Source organism: Antennarius striatus, chromosome 19 (assembly GCF_040054535.1).
Source record: "Antennarius striatus isolate MH-2024 chromosome 19, ASM4005453v1, whole genome shotgun sequence".
Lineage (NCBI taxonomy): Eukaryota > Metazoa > Chordata > Actinopteri > Lophiiformes > Antennariidae > Antennarius > Antennarius striatus.
This window is the reverse complement of record NC_090794.1, coordinates 1,929,057-1,943,549: the sequence shown is the minus strand read 5'-3', so window position 1 is coordinate 1,943,549 and position 14,493 is coordinate 1,929,057. Positions and strand designations below refer to the sequence as shown.

At 47.1% G+C, this 14,493-nt stretch overlaps 1 protein-coding gene across 2 annotated transcripts; it reads right to left on the bottom strand.

Moving 5' to 3' along the window:
* Positions 1-1,083: 1,083 nt before the first annotated feature.
* LOC137613227 (sine oculis-binding protein homolog) lies at positions 1,084-13,930 on the bottom strand. Of its 2 annotated transcripts, none has more exons than XM_068342266.1 (7): positions 13,589-13,930; positions 10,948-11,077; positions 10,450-10,635; positions 8,870-9,021; positions 7,596-7,691; positions 5,612-7,459; positions 1,084-3,324 (listed from the first exon to the last, which is right to left on the bottom strand). In XM_068342266.1, exons 1-6 carry the CDS (start codon positions 13,679-13,681, stop codon positions 5,621-5,623), a joined length of 2,496 nt encoding a protein of 831 aa, XP_068198367.1. In that variant the 5' UTR covers positions 13,682-13,930; the 3' UTR covers positions 1,084-3,324; positions 5,612-5,620. The 2 variants fall into 2 exon arrangements, with proteins under 2 accessions (XP_068198367.1, XP_068198368.1); XM_068342267.1 differs by having other exon boundaries at positions 5,612-7,438.
* Positions 13,931-14,493: the final 563 nt, after the last annotated feature.

Here is a 14,493-nt window from a genome sequence, read left to right as displayed (position 1 = left end):
GAGGGAGGGGGTGACAAGATCCAGTTCCGGTTAGAACTTTCAAAGTAAGATACAGCTGGTACGGAATATAAAGTAAATGTACCGGACAAAAAAATAATAAATGCATATACAGGAAAAAAAAAGACAATAAAGGGAATTTATTTATTTAAATTTATTTAAATAATAACTGTATTATTTAAATAAATAACTTCATTTATTTAAATAACAAATATACTTATCATTAAAGTTTCACTATATTGATAATGTGGATTTTCTCTATAAAATTCAGTTCCTTATGATAAAAGTAATCAGAGAATTATGTACAGTATAAAATAAATTCATATGTCACTGTATTAGATACAGTAACTACATGTCATGACATAATATTTTCATTTCAAGTATAAAAAAATCCTCATACTGCATTTAATTGATTTAAAAATATTTTCAAAAGATATTGAAGAAAGATCTATAGATATTTTTCATAAAGTACTTCATGTATTTGTTGGACTTTTTTTTTCAAAATTCTTTGCAATTCTTTGTGATATTAAATGTTCATGTATTTGATGGTGGCTCCTTAAAGAATATTTTAAGGCTCCAACAAGTTAAAAAAAAGCTGCTGAATTAGTAGATACTTTTATTTTGAAGTAAAATCAGTGCATCCGGTTTCATAATTTTAATCTTTAATCTGTTCCATCTTCTGCGTGTTCATGAACTGTTTTGACTCCTTCCCCTTCCCTGTAATTCTGGTCCCCAGTGTTGCCTCCAGTTTGTTGCCCCTCGACCCCCCCCCCCCAACTAAATGCCTCCATCATTGCCCTCACCGAGCAGGAATTCCTGCGCTCTTATCTCATTCATCGGTTTTACCATCACAGCTCAGAAACAACTTCCAGTATTTCAGGAATGCTGATGCGCCGCTTTGCGACACACTGCCGCTAAAAATAGACGTTTATAGCCAGAGAAGCGTGTCAGCGATCATTTTGGTCCTCATAAAGGTTTATCTACTAAATAAATGCAATGATTCATTCTAACACCAGCATATAATCATAAAAAGAGCAGATTAACCCCTGGATTAAAAAAAATAAGAAAAATAATGGGATTTGTGGAAGAAGTACTCCAGACGGTTCTTTGCTCTTAGAATAACTTTTATTTATTTTATTTTACAAACAGGTCTCCGCCAAAGCTCTCGGTTACTGGATCTAAATTCAAATACAAATAATCTGCAGGTATTGACATTGTGGGATACATGGCGGATGGGAAAGAACCAAAAATAAAATTTCAACGCACTTCCTGTAACTGATCACACATGGCGATGATTAAAATGTGCAACAAAATCCAACAATGGAAATCTGAATGAAGTCTTTTTGGGGGGTTTTTTGGCCTCCGGTATGAAGTTTCACCGTGTTGTGATGTCATCACAAGCGCTTGACGAAGTCGACCACCCCCCCACCCGGTCCGAGGATGACGCGAACCCAAAGGCATGACCTGCGGTGAGGATGTAGGCCAGGATGGGTGGGGTTGAACGCATTGGTAGGCACAAACACACAAACTCATGGCATGTAGGTTTGGAATGATGGCGGGGGCGGGTGGGGGCGTTATTGGAGTTATTCTAGGAGTAGGTCATCACTACTTTTCCCAGGGGGGGCTTTGGACTCTCGGTGAAGAAGAGGTTCTGAAAGAAGCCGGTCGTCTTGGTTGGCAGTACAAGGAAAGACTGGCTGAGTAATGGTAGATGAATGCGGGCCGGTTGACCTTTGGACCTTTGTGGTCGGAAAAAGGGGGCAGGTGCAAAGTTACAAAGGCAAACACTGCTCTCTAGTGGGCAAACAAGGTATAACATGAAGACAGGGCGGGTAAGAGTTTGTTTGCCTAAACTCCTAGTTTAGGCAAACAAGACCACTCTGATTCCAAAGAAGTTTGATGCTGCGTAGAACATTCCAACAGGATTTGATGGTTCTGATCCGTTGTAAATCCGTTGTTTCAAAGAAAACACGTCTAAAATTAAACCAAAATGTTGATTTTTGAAAGTTTTCATTTCATTTTGAACTCAATTAAAAAGTTGAGACGGGGCCAACTTGACGTTTCACACAAATTCCTTGGACTTTTTTGGAATTAGAGGGTCGTCACCAGAATTAAAATAAGAAACAAATCTACAGATGCATCATTCATAAGTTAATATAACATCAGATAATATCTGTGTAGAGTTTGACGAGAGAAAAGTGAAATCTTACATCGGGCCAAAAAAAAGAAAAAAAGCTGTTGACAAAGACGGAGCGGATCAAATCTCATGAGGTGTGCCAACATGGGTGGGTGTAATACTGATCGCTGCTGACTACAGCATCACGTTGGAGTATAATACCACGTTTGGTAATACCACCGGCCCGATGTCTTTATAACCGTCTGATCGGAGCCAGTGACGTCCAAAAAATAAAAACCCAGGATCAGTTAAACCGTCATTTGCCACGAGTGTAATTGTGAAGACACCTGGCACTAGTCTCCGTCCGGAGTTTGGCTACCGCATATCGGTAAAAGTCTCTTCCGGTGTTTTGTCATTTTCTGGAGGCGGCAGAGAGAGCATCCCTTCTCCGTCCAAGGATGGAGCCGTCGTCTTCGGGAATCACTGCCGATCGATTACAAGGAGGCAAATCTCGAGAACTCGCGAGTTTGCTGAGATCGGCCAGGAGGTGGAGTGGAGTGGGCGATGCTATGTCCCTGGATGTCGATCAAAAAAACAATTAAAAAAAGCTAGAAAAAAGCTGAAGCCTAAGCTCCCCCCCCCCCAACCCCATTCCCTCCGTCGACCAGGTAACCCAAAACCTGGAGTGGGGAGTCAGCGTGGGATATGCGGAGAAGAACAATGTGGCTCTTTGTGCGAGTCGGGCAGAGAAAACAAACCGTTTCCCCTGGAAAGAGATCAGGTTCAGGCTCCATCTGAGAAGACCACACAAGGCTGATCGGAGCTCTGTCTGCTGTACGAGGAGGAGGAGGAGGAGGAGGAAGAGTGCATCTGGACAGGCACACACACACACACACACACACACACACACACACACACACACACACACACACACACACACACACAAGGGCAGACATGAAGTATCTCTGTGATGCTCCGTATCGACTGGCCAGCAATTATCTTTGGTCCAAGGCTAAATTTCGACGACATTGTTCTTCTTCCTCCTCTTTTTGACTTCTGGGCAGCTTCCTGGGTCTATCCCCACCCACCCCCCCCTGCTGGCGGAACGGCGCTCCGGTGGGCCGACAGGCTGAGGTTCTGGCTGGAGGGTGTTGTCCACAAGAGGGCGTGGCACTGAATCTGGCACCTCCGTACAGTGTAAAACAGGGAGTCTGTTCATAGGGAAGGAAAACAAGAAGTCGTGAGATTTTGTAGATTCTGGATCTTCTATCGACCCCTCCCTTTCTGGACACCCACGCCTTCATCCACCCGTTCCGTGTAAACCCGGGCGAACGAGGCTCTTCGTCATGTCGACACTCAGATAACGGTCGCGGAGGGCACCGTCAAACCAAGAACATCTGGCCCCCGTCTCCTCGCGCGAGAACACAGCCCCCTCATTGAAATACACATATTAAATGTAAACACACACTCAGATGTAAGGGCCAAACCGGGGGCCTGTGTGCTCGCTCTGTCCCGTCGCGTTTTAGTTTCAAACGCTCAGCGAATACCCATGTGGTGGGATCGGGTTACACGGGGCTATGAAATACCCCAAATAAAGGCAAGGGAAAGCCGAGACGGAATAACAGGCTGTTTCCTGGGGTGAAATACTCCAGTTGGCCGCCGACGCTGTCACATTGCTTTAAAAGCTTTTAGCGGCGGAGACAATAGAAAATGAAGGCGGACTTGGACTCGGAGCGTGGAGGTGGCGCGGTAAAGTCGTTCGCACACGGCAGCCGGCTCCCATTACTCCGCTAAAACACAGGGTCGTAAATCCGTCGACGCGACACAAGCGGCACGCTGTGATTTCGTACAGCGTGTATTGGTCGCCAAGGCGACGCACGAAACTCCGGCTCCACACAAAGTGGGATTTCATGAGTGAAAGGGAATGTTTTTAGCAGACGCAAAACATCTGGGGACGCCAGATAAGGGCTTTGTTGCACTCTCTCAATCAACAGTCGTCGTTTCAGACAAAGGTATTAAGCTGACCTTTGGCCTTTTGGAGGAAAACGGCGAGAAAAGCAGGCCAGATGAAATCCAAACCATCTCTGTAGTATTGGAAGATTAATCTCAGGACATGCTAACATGAACACTAACATGATCTCACGATGGAGAAAGACCAGCGGGCGAGGACGATGGGTGGTGTTACCGCCGGTCGGACATCCAATCAGACGAGTGAAATCAATAGGGTCTTTTTGGTTTGTCCAAAGTAAAGACGGCTTTTCTGCTACATTCTGGAACAACAACATCTGGTTGGCGGCGGTCGGTGGCGGCGAGCGAAGGGGAAGAAAAGGATGGAAAGGGGAGAAGGGAGCGCTTGATTCATACGTGGGAAAAAAGACGAGCGGCATCCAGAGTGAGGTGTCATTGCCAAAAGGGCCAGAGGATCAAACTGCAGACAGGCTTAGAGGGATTTCCCAAAATCCCTTGAAACATCCCAAAAAACACTCTGATAATGACTTAATAGCAGAGAATGATGCTAATCCTGGTTGAAAACGGCAGAAGCGTCAACAAACGCAATTTATCTAGAGGTACGAGTCTATGGTCAGACTGTCAACCACCCTGGGATGCCTCTTGGATGTCTTTCAAGCGTATTTGACGTGTTGCGTCCACGTTACATTTCTAAAAGAGAACACTCTCCTAATGCTCGGAACGACGAATCAGGTTTAAATCATCCTGGAACTCCCAAAGTCCAAGCCTCAACTTGATTTGTCTCTCCAGGCATCAGGTCGGACAGACTGTCTCATACCTGACCCGAAGGTCACCGTTCTGATAACAGCAACCGTTCGTCCTACGACCTCGCAAAGTGCTGTGGGTGAAAACCTAGCCTGAAAATGCGTAAATCTCCCTCTTTTTTGAACGGATGCTCAGGCAAAAACCAATTCTAAGAAAACCGTCGGCCAGGCAGACAAAGCGTCGTGACCGTCAGGCTGTGGTGAGGTGATTACCTTTCAAAGTGACTCTCACTGCCTGTGCCCTCCACCCCTGTTGTAACCCTAGAGCCCAGAGGAGTGCCAGGTTACTGGGATTCTCTCCCTTTGGCGCCATGCTGTTCGGTGACCACGCAAATACTCAGAGGCCTGTGATTAAGCTGCGTATGTGTGAATGCGTATACACACATTTTCCACTCCCTAGGCAAATGGGACTTAAAAATAATTGCCAGTTTTTAATTTAGCCATCACACAGCACCGCATGGGCGGGTTCACCGCACAGAACAACCCAACATTATTCAGAAATGTTGTGTAAATACAGTTAGAGGGAACTCGGTGTACTTTTAAATTTACCCGATAATCTCTGAAGTGCAGTAAATCCCTCCCACCGGCTGCTTGTGGTATGTTTTTGGAGGATGTATGATTAAGATAACAAGGTGCGGTCGTTCTCCCCCTTTTTCAAATGTGTAACCCGGTAAGATTGGGAGAACGCTATCTATACTTTGCAAGGTCTTGTAATAGAATCTCTCACCTCCATCCTCTACTTATTCTGATCACGGATCCGAAGGCATCTCCTCTTCAGAGCTGGCTCCATTTCTCCAGCGCTGGGAATATTAGCAGGGCTCCTCAGGCTACCCTTGTCCCTAAGTTTGGGCAGGAGCAGCGGGGCAGTGGTCCCTACTGTCTTTGGCGCTGTGGGCAGAGCATAGGCATGGTCCTCATCAGGAACATGGGGGTCCTCTCCTACCTCCCCAACTACTGCTAAGGGCTCTTCTGACTGACCGACTGGGCCTTCAACCTGAACCGGGCCAACGACAGAGCACTTGTTCTCTTTGATAGCTTCTAGCTCATTGAGCCCAGGTTCAGGCGGTGGTGCTGGTGCTCTTTGTGATGAAGAGGAGTCAGGACTGGTGGGTAACGGGGAGGCGGACATCCCGTTTGGAGTGTGGCTGCCCCCTCTCGGGCTGGGTGGGGTGTGTGATGGTGGGGTGTGGGAGTCTTGGTAATGGTAGACAGTGTCATGTGGAGGGGACGGTGGCAGAGGAGGGGTCGTTTTAATGATATTGTGACGAACCGGTCTGGTACCCTGTCCTATTCCTGATTCCCCAAGCTCTGATAGGTCCACCATTCCATTGGCGTTCTGTGTCAACTTCAGTGGGGTCCTTTGAAGAACCCGTTGGATTACTTGCCACTCTGACGGTTGCTTCTTATAGTCTGTCAGCTCCTCTGACTCTTGGGCTGAGCAGGGGGATTCACTGTACTGTGCTCTGGGAGACGACGCTCCGCTGTGGGGTGTGGATGTTGGGGAAGGTAATGACCTCTCTGATTTAACCCAATCTGTGTCCCTTGCATTGGCCACCAATCTGCTGTCCCCCGCAGGGATCCCTGGAGATGGTGGTCGAGTAGCCCTGGATCTACACCTGTCTGCTCCCTCTGGCACAGGCTGGATAACGCCACTGTGACTTGGAGCTTCCTGTGTTGCCTTAGAAGGGACTGGAATGGGGACAGGAATGGGTATTGGGACGGGTAAGGGAACAATGATGGGATAAGGCACTAGGACAGTGGGTTGTGGAAGAAGAGGGCTAAAAGACGGAATACCAAAGTTCATCATGGGAGGCATTGGGATGGGACCTCTTGGCATCATGTTCAGAGGAGGAGAGTGCAAGCCAGGGAAGTAGGCTCCTGGGAAGGGATGCATCAGTCCAGGGGGGTTCATGGAAGAGGAAGTCGGGGGCTGCAGGTGGGGAGAATGAGGAGGTCGGTGGATAGGGCTGGAAGGGGGAGCTGGGTGTCTGTGGGGATTGGCAAGGGGGCTTTTCAGCCCCTGAGCATGGAGAGGAGGTCTGATGAAGGGCATGGGGATCTGAGGTATCGGCTGATGTTCCAGACTGGGACGAAGTGGGGGTGGAGGGTGAATGGGACTAGGGTGGGGTGACACCTCAACAGTAGGGGGATGTGATGGAGGTTGGATCAGTCTCTCCAATGTTCTCACCCCGGAAACTGCAACCTTGGAATTAGAAGAGGACGCTTCTGAGGGGGAGATGGAGGTGGATTCTGCTGATGTATGCACCAGCGTCGGCCCTTTGGGGGACAGGATTTTATGACGAGCTTCACTGCTGCTGCTATTCCAAGACTCAGGAGTGAGTAGTTTCTGTCCAGTCACTATGCTCTCCACCCTCCCCTCCTGGCTGGCTCTACTCGGACTGGAGCTGGTGAGAGCTGCCCGGGCTTCTCGGTAGAACACGTCCATCTTGTACTGATTCAGACACTTGGTGCTGCAGAACTGGAGTCGTTCCTCACCGGATCCGAAGTCCAGGTATTCTTTAGTGTGACGGACATGCTTGCACCAATCACATACCTGTGACACAGGGGAGAGAGACTGTAGGGGGTTATTGATGTGAGCTAACGGAAGATGGGTTGACCATCCCAACTTCTTTTGATATCAAGACCTCTAGAACTTTCTTAAAAATGCTTTATATCAGAAGACAAAAGATATTTTGAGAGAGTCTTCTTACTCTGATATTGCTGTTTATCTTCAACACCAATCTGGGCGAGTCTTCGGCGTGAGAGTGTTGAGGTGATCTCTCACCGTGGAGGTCTTCATCTCTGGCCTGAAAGGAAGCAGTTAGTCAAACCTGAGTTCTCACACGATGCAACTGAGTTTGGTTTAAAGCTAAAAAATACTACGCTGGAATCATTGGGTGGCCATTAAAATAAATTGGAACTTCTTATATTACAAGAGCAAAAAATAGCATCAAATGAATCGCCTTGTCATTGAGTTGAGAAGCAGATTGAACTTCACGCATGACACCAATCCCTGAAGGCCAAGCAACAAAGAGAAATCCTTGTGTTTTGAAACAGATACAATTCCACAAGTGGGAGATGATGTAGGTGATGTATTGTCATATTATTAATGGTCCTGCCAGCATTAATATAGGAAATTCTTGATTCCTGTAAGCCGATCTGACGTAGATATGAGCGCTCCCCCATCTCTGTGACCCATCGAGTCGTGTTGAGTTACGAAACATGAGGCAGCTGAAGGTAAGGTATGCACTGAAAGTGGACACCTCGCCCCAGGCCGCCTGGCTTTCCTCTCAGACAAGCAGCAACAAGCCAACGGCAATGCGTTCCTCCCTGCCTAGGAAAAACTAGAGGCCTTGTTGCACACAGTCTGTTCAGCCTTTTTGTTCCCCGTCGCCCTGTGAATAAACCTACTACAGCATAAACAACGGCTAGGGCGAAAGGGGATATCGCTGCTTGTCACGCCGCACCTTTAAAGAGGGTATATCCATGTCCTAATGGAAGGTGAAAAATCATGGCGGTGTGCATCGGACCGCTTCGCCGTGGTTGGAGCTTTCCTGTCCTCAAGAGCAAAATCCACTTAATGGTCGGCCCCTCCTCCATTAACGCGAAACTGATACAAAGTGTCCTCTACAAACTTTGACCCCCGCCACCCACCTCCCACCATTCCTATACTGGTTCCTCCGTAATAACTAGAAAGTGTGTTCTCAGAGATCCCCCTTTCGGGATCAGGAGTATCTGTTTCTGTTTACCTGCCAGAGACCATTTGACGCTCGGGTCTCTGGGGTATGGAGAGCTCCACAGCTGGCACAAACGCTCTATATTCACTATGTGGATGTGTAACACAACACATCCACGTCCACTGACACCAATCGACGTGTCGTCAGGACTTCCAGCATCCCAGCAACAGATCAGGCAGAACTAAACGAGTGCTGTCGCCCACGGTGACACCGATACACACTATATCCACATTTCCTCCATCGCTAACCTTATTGCGTTTGAAGTAGGCTCGTCTGCAGGCGGCGAAACACTTCTCGCTGCAGAAGCTCTTGAGCTCCGATCCCATGCATAAGGAGTAACGCTTCACCCCTTCCTTCTGGCACCAAACACACACAATCTGGACGTTCTGCACGTCCTCCACTGCAGGGGAACAGGAGAAGAAAATGAACGAGTGCAATCTGAAAAGATATTACAATCAAGAGGTGCGTGAGTCGGTACACTCGAAAGGAGCTGAGAATGGCAAGACTGTCTTTGATTATGGAGGAAACCTGAGACCTCTAATGATTTAAACTCACCTAAATTAAAGAGACACCAGTGAATGGTGCTCCTTGGGGCCAAGAACTGATGTTTTAGACCAGGGGTGTCAAACTCATTTTCACTGAGGGCCACATCAACATAATGGCTGTCCTCAAAGGGCCAGATGTTACTTATAAATGTAACTTAATGTAACTCAATGTAATGTAAAATAAATGTAACTACTCCTTAATGTTAAATAACTGAATTTATTACAGTCAAACCTCGGTTTTCGAACGCTTCTGTTCTTGACCAAATCGGTTTTCGACCAGAAAATCCGAGACTTTTACATCTCTAAACTCGACCAAAATTCGGCTCTCGACTAAACCGAAAGAAGTCGAGCGTACCTGAGCACGACTCACTCGGGAGCCGAGCGAACTCGAATGCCCAGGATGCTTCCTCTGTAGCGCATTCGTGTTCAAAGTTCGACAGAATATCTTTTATTAAAATACAACACAGCGTCTATTTCTACCCCTTTTTATTTATGGTACACAGTATACAGTGCAGTTTATGGTGTAAAATAGTTTAAAAAAACTTAGACTTGGAACGGATTAAAATTATTTACATTAATTATAATGGGAAAAATAGTTTCGGATTTTGAACGACTCGCTTTTCAAACAGCCTTCTGTAACGGATTATGTTCGAAAACCGAGGGTTGACTGTATTTATTCAAGTTACAAACATGACAGTTACACAGAAAAATATGTTTGTTTCTCTGATATAACATAAATCCTTTTCATTTGTCAGGTTATTAAACCTCCATCAATCAAGGATCAAACTGCCCCAAGAGAATAAAGAAAAATAACATCAAACAGAAGTTAGGACATTAACTAAAATTTTGTCAGAGTTAAAATGGGCTGAATTACTGCATTGTGGGAAATGTAGTTTTTGGTCAAAGCACACTGACCATTTATACTCTCACATGCATCAAACTCAAGGCCCGGGGGCCAAATAAAATGATGTGAGGGGCCACATTTGGCCCCCCCCCCCGGGCCTTGAGTTTGACACATGTGTTTTAGCCAATCATTTACATCTACAAGTTGGACAGTCTTGGTTCTAAAACGTCTTTGGACGTTGGGGTGCCCTTTTGATCTAGTCAATTCAGTGACCTTCCAGTTAGGTTTACAAATGTGAACACCAAAAATTCGGTGAACAGAATTCAAAGTGAAGGAGTTCTCGTCATGAGCTGGACAATATATCAAGATACAGCATCTATATCGCCTTGTTGGGATAAACTGAGCTAACCGAACTGACTGTAATCACTCTCTCCGCTACCTGCTGATGGCTTTATGAGGGGTACAATGACGGGGGCACCCTTGTGCTCCTTGGGGGCGGTCAGCGACGGATTCGTCGATGAAGATGAGGGTGAAGAGGAGGGGGGCTCTCTCTCTGCGCTCTTCACGGCGAGGACGGAGTGGCCGACTTTGGCTTCCAGGTTCTTGGGTTTTGGCAACGAGTTTTCTGAAAGGCACAAACACAACGCTACGCTGATGATTCATGAGTTTGATGTAACGCGATCGTCTGCAATCCGCAGCGGGGCTTATTCGATTCTCTAATAACTTTTGCACCTGTAAAAATGCCCTTCGCTGATTTTTTTTTGGGTACCAGTGCACGGACAGACGACATGTGTATCTACACGAATGAAAGTCGAGAACCTTGAGTTTGCGTTTGCACAGTGACTCAATCTCTGGAGCCAAAAACCTGCAGAACCTGTTGGTGCGAATTGAACCAGTCTTCCGTTCTCGACGCCGAACCGTCAACGCCTGCCCTCACCTTTGAGCACGGACACATGCTGACGCCTCTCCCGGTAGTTTCGGATCTCGTTGGCCTCCGACTCTCTGAGATCCACCTTGTCGTAGCCGTACCATCCCAGCAGCTCGTTCATGGTGCTCTCTGCAAACGTCTAGGGTGGGGGGGGGAGAAGAAGAAGAAGAAGAAGAAGAAGAAATCTCAGATGAACTTCTCGTGTAAGGGGATAGGGCGCCCGAGCCGCGGCGCGTCTGAAGCTGGGAAACTCTGACCGTGGACGTTGGGGTTGTTAGTGGAACTTTTTATCCTACGTTAAACATAATCAGACCTTCCTTCCCCTGAATCAATGTGAGGGATTCTTTCTTAGCCCCAACCCCAGTCGGGGGGGGGGGAGAGAAATGAATACGGGCACAGTGGAGTACAGTATGACACTTTTTCCATGATGTGTTCAGGTTGTTTACTCTTGCTAAATCTGAGACGGAAAGGTTTCAAACCTAACACCAGTGTGAAATCTATGAATCACGCTTTGTTTATCTCTTTTAATTGGAAGAAAGGAAAAAAAAAGAAAAAGGGGAGAAAAGAAAACTGTTCTCCACACAGATGGGACGTGTACCCCCCCCCACACCCAGTTTTTTTTTTATTTTTTATTACGACCAGATGAAAAAAAAAAACACACACAAAACACAAAGGTCTCTCTTTATCCACCCACCTCTCTCTCTCTCTCTGCGGCTTTTGGGACGACTGGATTGGAGGAGAAACCTGATCTGGAACAGGCAGAAATCAGAGCGGGACACCCAACACCGCGGCGAGGTCCCACGGTTCTCGGAAATGCCCCGCTCCTCTCCCTTCTCCTCTTCCCCTCCGTCCAACACTCTCTCTCTCTCTCTCTCTCTCTCTCTCTATACTTTCCCCTATCCGCCCCCCCGCCATCCTCCCATCCACCCCGGCACCTTCCAGCCCTGACACCCGACACAGGACCGGCTCTCAGGTTTCACCCTTTTCCAGCGCGGCCAGCCTGCTGTGGCGGTGTTGTACCGCTGTAGTACTGACTGCACATTCTTTCCTCGGTCCGACCTCTTGCTCCGCACCGGGGGCCTCAAAGAAATGGATCCCCCCCCACCCCAACCTCCCACCTCCATATCCCTTGCTTGCTCACTTTTCTGCTGTGTGTGTGTGTCTGGGAGTGTGTGTGTGTGTGTATGAGTGTATCATATCCAGCTAAATATGCCTAACGATGATTAAAGCTGAGTATCCGGTGTTCGGTGCGGCGTTCTGGGCTGACGTGGAGGGAGTGGGTCCCAATGTGGTGTTGAAACAGATGGATTACAGAGACAACACCGAGCCTGGACCTCAGCTGGACCCAGAATCCACTCGTCTTCCTGCCTTGGAGGGGTTCCCCCCCCCCCCCCATCATTCTCTCAAATTTGCATCCAAATCACCCATGTTTCGCGTCTTTTCTGGCGTGTCGTCTTGACACTGGTACCCCAGTCTCGTCTAGTCTTCCTCTTTCCCAACCCAAGATGGGCAATGTTTTTTCCTCTCGTTCATCCGCCCCCTTCGCTTCCCACAATGTTGTTTTTGTTTCTTTTTGGCAGTTCGTACAAACATCTGCTTTGTGAGAGTGACAAGCCATATCCCAAACCGCAGAAAGGGCCGCGGCCAAAGGCAACAAATCCGGGGCCCCGACCCTGAGATCCAGCCCAGGCAAGGCTCGCATCAGGCAAAAGGGAGTGGGATAGTGTTTCACGTGTTTTGATTAAAATTAGTTAAGTTGTAACCCGACACCTCCCGTGGTTATCAAGCCCTCCCAATCCAAACCACTTACGCAAAAAAAAAAAAGGGCCACATTTCCTCTCTCATTCTCTCACGAAGGGCCAGAATCTCCTCCCAGAGGGGGAAAAAAAAGAAAAACCACCCAAAAAACTGCTCGTCTTTTTTAGATTTCGGAGCCTCTTGCTTGAAGGATATCCCTTTACCACCGCAGTCAACACTCACAGACAGCACAGTGTTCAAACCCAAACAAAGCAGACAATCCTGGATTAGTTTCCACGCAGTAACAGGCTGAGAGGACTCATGTCTGGTTAACTTATTATTTCCTATATGTGAAGACAGAGGAGAGAACCTTACCCTCCAATAGGAACCCTAGTGCTTTTCTTATATTTGCATTCTTTAGAATGTTGTTCTCTGTTGGAGGCTGATTTCAATTATTTAAAATCTATAAATACCCCCCTACCCCCTCTCTCTTTCTATCGGGAGGCATGACAACAAGCCCTACGGGTGCGCACAGAGCGAGGAAGAAGTGACGCACATCTGGATCCCTGTCGGCCGTTGGTGTCCGGCCACAGCTGGCCCGACATGGCGTCAGGAGGAGGAGAAGAAGGCCAGCAGAGTCTTCCTCAGTGCTGTTCACAGCTGTTACCGCAGAGATCCGCGTTAAACTGAGGCGGTTTCTGTTCGCGCTTCCAGTTTTCGTGTTTGTTCGTTATTTAAAATGGAGACGAACTTTTACGCACGCTGTTTTTTTTATATTAAACAAGAAACAAACGTGTTTTTAATGTTGACAACAACCATAATACGTGTCTGATTATCCCCTGCACTGATTTGAGCGCGCGTATAAGTTGGTTCTATAAAATAAAATAAGATTAAAACGCGTAAAAGCGCTCACCTTCATCTCCTGGTTGATCTCCCTCTTCACGGGGTGCGCAGGTTTCCTGCTGCGTTTGTTTTCTGGTGGTCTCCCTTTCTCCATCTCTGGCATAGTCCCGGTTCTGGCCGGACCCGATCCGGATCACCCCGTGGAGAATCAGCTGACGGGGGGGGGGTGTGGGGGTGTTTGTTAGTGGAGGAGCTGAGAGTGAAAGCTGTCACTCCCGATGACAGCGGCTGTCATTCCCGCGCGTCCGCGTCCCTCATCTGGGGCTTCGCACCATCCGAGTCCGCTGAACATGCAGGCGCTCCGGGCTGGAGCTCCGCCGCCGAACAATCACCGCTCTCTTCTGCTGCGCTGTCATTAAACGGCCACCGGGAACGACACGGCTTCCGGTGTGTACTTTCAAAGTAAAATCCTCAGTAGGGACGGAAAGATCAGCGTAATCCTAAAAGGTTCACAAGAAAGCATTCAGAATTTTCTTTTTGTATCCATGAAGCTTGTTTTATTTTTCCTGAGGCAACTTTAAATTACAGGTTATTAAATCTTTAAATAATAGGACAGACTGATATTTGCAGTCGACAGAGGACATTAAAAATGATTTAGTAACACAAACATCATTTGAATCAAACATTTTAGGTGCAAAATCACAAAAAATTCCTCCTAAAACGCATCCAGGAAGAACAAATGTTGCCTTTTAGTCATTAAAATCCAAATTAACTCAATCTTAAAAATAACATCCAACCTCCCCGATCCCGATTAAGATCATCAATCATTTTGATTACTCTATGTATGATACTGAAGATGGGTAAAAGGCCTCTTCCCTTATTGAAATGTTCCTCTGATGTTTTTTTTGTGTTATTTCTAACATTAATACTCATTCTTATTTCCAAACCGCTGCTCCATTGCTCTCAAAAAAATTT